Source organism: Arachis hypogaea, chromosome 19, assembly GCF_003086295.3.
Source record: "Arachis hypogaea cultivar Tifrunner chromosome 19, arahy.Tifrunner.gnm2.J5K5, whole genome shotgun sequence".
In the NCBI taxonomy this organism is placed as follows: Eukaryota; Viridiplantae; Streptophyta; class Magnoliopsida; order Fabales; family Fabaceae; genus Arachis; species Arachis hypogaea.
In genome coordinates this window covers 25868723-25875632 of record NC_092054.1, presented here as the reverse complement: position 1 = coordinate 25875632, position 6910 = coordinate 25868723, and the positions used below count along the sequence as shown (strand labels likewise).

Sequence of the window (6910 nt, the reverse complement as noted above, 5' to 3'; positions counted from 1 at the left end):
CATTAAAAAATTAAAATATAATTAATTGATTAAAAAATTATAATCACATTTTAATTAATTAATTTAATAAAATAATTTTAAAAATTATATTTCTATTATTTAAAATTGGTTAATTAAAACTAAATTTAAAAAACTAATTTTTAACGGGCTAACCAAATTTAGAAAAACCCTGATTTCAAAAGCCAAACTTCAAAATTCTAAGCAAGGTTCTAAAAATTGGTTTAAATTGGCCGGTGGAATCGTGAATCGATGCAAAAAAACAAATCAGTAGTTTTTAAAAACTGTCTTTGAATCATGAACTGGCCTGAACTGAAATGGATCGGTCGAATCGAACCATAATTCGGTCGGTTTTTTGAATTTTGCTGAAACGCCATCGTTTGGCTGTGTAGAGGAACCCCGAATCCTAATTCCAGCCCTAACCAAAACGCGCTCTCTGCCTCTCACACTCATCCACTGTCCAGAGCTCCTCTGAGCTCCTGCTCCTCCCTCACTTCCGTCCAGCCACCCCCTGCTACCGTCGCCGTCGCAACTTCTAACTTCAAACAGCCACCGTCGCAACCTTCCAACTTCGAACAGCCACCGCCTGCTCCGTCACTTCCCCTCCATCGCGCAGCAAACGTCGCAAACTTTCTTCCCTCCATCGCGCAGCCATCGTTCGAACGTCGAAGCCTCCATCGCGCAGCCACTGTCCCGCCGCTCTAGCTCTGTTCCACTGCGTTCCTGTCCCTTCAGCGGCGTCAGCTCTGTTCCATCGCGCAGCCCTTCCCTCGAAGGTATTTTTTTTAATTATTTTTGTAACTGTAATTGTGGTTTTAGTTTGTTAGTTAATCAGTTAATCTGTGATTTAATTCTGATATTCTTGATTCCAACCTTGCTACGGCTAATTTTTTTATTGTGTATCACTGTGTCTAATTATCTATGTTGAGATTAATGGGTTGTTGTAAGCCTACAATATTGTTATTGAAAACATTGCAAACATTGAAAACATTGCTGATGGGCAATATCATGTGCAAACATTGTACGAACCGATCGGTGTTGCTGGTCAGATCATTCCCTGGAATTTCTCTCTTCTCATGTTTGCTTGGAAGGTTGGACCGGCATTGGCCTGTGGCAATACTCTTGTTCTCAAAACCGCTGAGCAGACACCATTGTCTGCTTTGTACGCAGCAAAACTATTTCATGAGGTGGACATATTCTCTGTTAATGGAACCGTGCTCGTTTACTGGTTTGGAAGATATAAAGAGGCATAGTTTAAATTAAAATAGCTTTGATGATCAATCTTTCTTCCAAATTTATAATCTGCTTAGCAGGCTGGACTTCCTGAAGGTGTTTTGAATGTGGTATCAGCCTTTGGTCCCACTGCTGGCGCTGCTCTTGTAAGTCACATGGATGTGGATAAGGTGCCAAAATATTTTAATTCTGCAGTGACATTAGATTCATTTTATTGATATCTTTGTTACTAAAATAAGTTTCTTCTGTAGTCAACTAGATGCCAAGAATATACTGCAGCCCATGTCCCCTGTAGTATCATGAAATTCTATAACAAATTTCATTGCTATTAAATTTTCAATTCAATGTTTGGTACTTGATTTTTACCCCATCTGATTATTGTTGCTGTGGGTTACATACAATTGTTTTATTTGCAAATATATACAATAACCCTTGAGATACATTATACAATATTTAATATTCTTTGTAGTTTATATGACACTTCTTTCTTTTGTTATTTGATTTTTGAGTTTGTATTTGAATGAGATTATAACATTGTGGAATATGTAGTACTTTTAATTTGGATGATATTTTAAAATATATATTTTATTTATAAAACGGTTTTTCCAGTTGAATTACGGTTGAACCGGTTAAACCAATAAACTAGTAAATCAGTAACCAGAATGGTTCGATGATCGGTTCGGTTCGATGATCGGTTCGGTTCGATGACCGGTTCAGTTCGCAGAATTGCTGATTTTTTGTAAAATAATCCCAACAAAGTTCATCAGTTGTTTTCGATTATTCTTGTTTGTTCATATAGAAATTTTGGTGATTATGTTTCCCCATTTTTATGATCCTAAGACAAAATTCGTTAGGAAAATAAACTGTGATTGGGGATTATACTTGTTTTTCATATAGATAGTGTGTGTGGGACAGAGGGTTATTTTGGGTGCATATGATAAAAAATAAACTGTGATTGTTTCAACTCCTCCGTTTGTTTTATTCCACAATTTGTGAAATGATTGGATCATATGCTTGTGTATGCATTGAGGCCCTTCCTTTGTACTTTGCTGTTTTTTGTTGTTTGATGGAAGAACAATATATTACAAACAACACATGAATTATAATTGATTAATTGATGAAGAAAGGAGATAAAGTGAAAAATGGGGCTTTGAGTGGGTTGAGTAATGTCAAGCTAGAGACGAAGAAACGCGGGTTAGTTCAGTGGAATGGAGCAGATATGGCAAAGAAAGTAAAGCATTAGAGAAGTAAGATGGGTGCATTAGATATTTTTTGATGCTCGAGGATTTTGCTGGAATTCACTGATTCTCTTTTATTTTTCGGATAGGAAGAATTCACTGCTTGATTAACTCCTATTTGCTATTGTGTACAATTTTGCTTGTTCAGGTATCTAGCAGATTTTGTTATGAGCATTCTATAATTGTGTTCTCTTCTGTTGGTCATTTTATCACTTGCTAATCCAAATATCCTATACTTGAGCTTAAACAAGTGTCTTCACTCTTCAGTCCAAATATTCTTTTAACTTAAACGCTTATGAATGAAATGATAGTAGAGTCCCAATAACACACTTGATTATGCTGATTTCACTTCGACCATTCCAGATATTTTGCTCTTCGGCCCAGCATTGCTCCGTTGTATGCTTCTTCCATGAAAGATCTTGTTACTGTATTTGTAGACTAGGAAGGTTCTGTTTTTTGTACTTTGCTGTTTTTTGTCTCACTGGTGGGCACACTCCATTTTTGAGAGTTGATTAATTGATTACAGTTAATTAATTTACACGTGAATTTCATGTCATTAATTAATTTGCTTTGGTGTTAACGTTTCGCAAGCATGTTATTGGTTATTATAATTTCTGGTTCAAATTGTTTTACATTTTGTATTCGAAAATTTAGATGTATTTTCTTGTGTATGCATGCAAATTTCTGCCATGAATTCCATTGCATTGTTTGAAACTCTGATTTTTCTATTAATGTTAAGCTTGGAGATAGAATTTTTTTGTTATATTTTTCTATTAATGTTTAGCATTGTTTGAAACTCTGTCTTTAATAATTAGATTTTATGGCTTCTTATTCAAAATGAGGTAGCTGATCGTGATGTTCCCATGTCAGAGTCTGCAGAGCATTCGATATGAAGAGGGTATGGCTTTCTAAGAAGTTCTCCTACATTTATGAATCTGGTCCTTCTACCAACCTTGCCTTCTTTATGCAATCTCTGTATGCCCAATATATAGGTAGGTGTTTAGATTCCACGAGTTTCAAAAATTGTAGAAAAGGCAGATATGCAAACTTAAATTAAAATTTATATATTTATGAAAATCCCACTACTGTGTGATGATTGTGATATGTTTAAGCATAGAAACTTTCATTTTATTAGCTTTATATCTTTATTTCAGTATACAAAATCTCTTTATGTTCCTGTGCAGGTTACATGTGTGGCACTGCTTCTTTATCACACAGATTGTGCAAAAACCGGTTTTTGTATGTAAAAAAATTGATTTTTGTGCAAAAACCGGTTTTTCTATATAGAAACAGATTATTTTTTAAAAACCGGTTTTTATTTTAATAACTGGTTAAAAATCGGTTTTTAAATTTCCTAACTAGTTAATAACCGATTTTGTCATGTAAAACCAATTTGGTTAATTAACCTAAATTAAATTTTTGTTAACCAAAAACAGGTTTGGTTTTTGGATTAACCATAACCATGTACAGCCTACTTTTATAGAACAGGTTAATGAAATAAATCAGGGAGTCTGATCAGATTTAATTTAGTCAATGGGTATCCTCTACAATTTTGTAACTACCGGAGAATTTCAATAATATTAAGATCCGTTCTGTTGGCAAGAATATAGTATATACTGTTACTATATAAAACCACACAAACTGAACAGTACTGAACCAAACACAAATTTCTGTTTAGTTTGTTTTTGTTGGTTTGCCTATTAAAGCTGAATATGGATGTTAATGTGCAGTAACTGATTGGCTTGGTTCGAACAGGATTCTTCTGCCTAAATCTATACTTAAGAAGAACACACAGACACTCCCGTGTCAGACGACAGTAGTTGGACGGAACAAGCTTTGGAAGTGTCAAAATGTACAAAATACATAATGTTTTGGTGGTCATCCGGCCCTTTCACAAGCAGTGCACATGGTCATATAAGAAAATGGTGCCTTTCAAGAGGCTTAATCTTTGAGAGCTGGGTACATGTATCTGATTCAAAACCCCACAAATTGAGGCCCTAATTTTGACCATTACCCGGTAGAGGCATTTTCTTTATGATTGGTTGCCTTTGTTCATTTTAAACTGGAATATGGAGTAGACTCAGCACTTTATACACTTCTTTACTCTTGTTCTTCCAAACTATAGTCCAAACCTTTTTGTGTTCCAAACTTCATTCAGTCTCTTTTAATTTGAGTTTATATGAGAAAGAGTGAAGCAATTTTCTTTACTGTCATCTTAATTGAACCCACAATGTCTTTTGATGTACAGAAAACTGAGTAGCAAAGTGAAGGCTTTACTTGGGTTGCTGGCCACAGAACAATGACTTTTATTCACCAAGTGAGTTCCAAACCATTCAATCTCTTCACTAGGATTAATTTTTCCAGACACCACTTTCAACATTTACGGCTTCTTCATACACAAGCCGTGTCAAAGTATAATAATGATGATGTTACTGCAATATGCAACTCATTCAGAAGGGGGTGGAACTGGGATACTATAAGCATCAAATTTGGTACGTTCATGTTGAATGACTGGATGGTTGAGCGAGTGCTCCTGGAATTGAAGGACCCCAGTGATGCAAAGTGTGCCTTGGGTTTCTTTCATTGGTCCACAAAGAGGAGAAATATTGAACATGGAATTCGGTGTTACTGCATAGCAATCCATATCTTGGTTAGAGCTAGGTTGCTTAACGATGCTCGTGCATTGCTCGAATCATTGTTGAACAAAACCAAGGAAAGCAGCTCAAGGGTTATTGTCGCAGATACACTTCTTGGCTGCTACCCGGTTACCGATTCACATCCTATTGTGTTTGATTTGCTGATACAGGCCTATGCAAAGCTAAGGCTGACTGATGTTGCTTTTGAGGTTTGCCTATATGTGGAGAAACATGGATTCTCCATCAGCCTTGTAAGTTTCAACACTTTGCTTCATGTTGTGCAAAAATCAGATCAATTTGGTCTAATTTGGGATGTTTATGAGCACATGATTCAAGAACGGACATACCCTAATCTAGCAACTTTGAGGATCATGATCAATGCACTGTGCAAGGATGGGCAGCTGCAGAAAATTGTGGATGCATTAGATAGGATTATGGGGAAGTGGAATTCTAGTCCTTCAGTGATTGTAAATTCTAACTTAATTTTCAGAGTCTTAGAGCAGGGGAAAATGGAAGAAAGCATGGTAGTTGTGTTGTTGAAAAGGTTGTTACAGAAGAATTTGATTCCTCACTCAGTTGCTTATTCTCTGATTATTCATGCTAGGATTAGGTTGGGAAGTTTGGATTCCGGATGGGAGATGTATGAAGAGATGGAGAGAAGAGGTTTCCAAGCAAACTCTTTTATATATACATCATTTATAGGTGCATACTGTAGAGAGGGCCGAATTGAACAAGCGAATGTTTTGATGCAAGCAATGGAAGAAAGAGGCTTGAAACCATATGGTGAGACTTTTGATCATCTTATAATTGGATATGCTAATTTGGAGCAGTTGGAGGGGTGTTTGAGTGTTTGCGATAAAATGTTGAGTATTGGGCTTATTCCTAGTTGTTTATCGTTTAACACGATGGTAGAAAAGCTCTGCGCAAAGGGGCATGTGGAGCAAGTTAACTCCAGGTTGACTTTATTGTTAGATAAGGGATTCTCACCAAGTGATATCACGTACACTCATCTAATAGAGGGTTATGCCAAGAAGGACGAGATTCAGGAAGTTTTAAAGTTATATTATGAGATGGAGTACAGGTCTATGTCTCCTGGATTATCTGTTTTTACATCAATAATTCAGTGTTTATGTCATTGTGGAAAGCTCGAAGATGCGGATAAATATCTATGGATTATGAAGGGTCAGCCGCTAACCCCGTCTGTTACTATATACAAGACGTTGATTGCTGGCTATAGGCAGAAGGGTTACAGCATAAGGGCCCTCCATCTTCAGAACGAAATGGATTCTTTAGTAATACATAAGTGAAGGTTATCCTTTTAGAAGCTAGTTCACTTTTCCTTTTCGTGGAGTGTTAGGGGGTAGCAACTTTTGTGATTTGTAGCTATCAAATAGCTATCAATGATGATTTTAATGGTGTGAGATTTCATCTAATGGTTCACTTTTCTTTGCTGGTTACATGCCAGAATTTAATAAAGTTGTTGGCCCCTAGACTTTTCCTTTTCTATTTTCTGCAATGTATATATCAATAGTTGAAATGCAAGTTAATTTATTCTTATTCTCAATAAAAAATATATGTAAAAAAGAGATTTATCAATTTTCAAACCATTTTTAAAAAATCTGTATAATTTATAAAAAGAATTTTGTATAGAAATATTCATTCATCTTGGTTCTTTCTATTTTCACCAGCTTCAACAATTATAAGTCTATAACCATCGAGCACCACCTTCTTCTTCTAACCTACAACCATCTTTTTCCACCACCAATTTCAGCCTTAGTATGGATGCCTTCTTTTTCTTATTGGTCA

The 6910-nt window shown here is 35.8% G+C and overlaps 1 protein-coding gene across 1 annotated transcript; it reads left to right on the top strand.

Annotated features, from left to right (window-relative positions):
* Nucleotides 1–536: 536 nt before the first annotated feature.
* On the top strand, nucleotides 537–6610 carry LOC112775631 (benzaldehyde dehydrogenase, mitochondrial). The gene is made up of 6 exons (XM_025819393.3): nucleotides 537–773; nucleotides 1047–1184; nucleotides 1311–1400; nucleotides 3315–3366; nucleotides 4199–4485; nucleotides 4717–6610. Exons 2-5 carry the CDS (start codon nucleotides 1074–1076, stop codon nucleotides 4333–4335), a joined length of 390 nt encoding a protein of 129 aa, XP_025675178.2. The 5' UTR covers nucleotides 537–773; nucleotides 1047–1073; the 3' UTR covers nucleotides 4336–4485; nucleotides 4717–6610.
* The last annotated feature ends 300 nt before the right edge of the window (nucleotides 6611–6910 follow it).

What these genes read in the sequence shown, in the direction of transcription:
- LOC112775631 (XM_025819393.3), top strand. Translation starts at nt 1,074, where the DNA reads ATGTTTGCTTGGAAGGTTGGACCGGCATTGGCCTGTGGCAATACTCTT. An exon ending in GTCACATGGATGTGGATAAG is followed by an intron (nt 1,401 to 3,314) that starts GTGCCAAAATAT and finishes AAAATGAGGTAG; the next exon opens with CTGATCGTGATGTTCCCATG. An exon ending in GAGCATTCGATATGAAGAGG is followed by an intron (nt 3,367 to 4,198) that starts GTATGGCTTTCT and finishes GTTAATGTGCAG; the next exon opens with TAACTGATTGGCTTGGTTCG.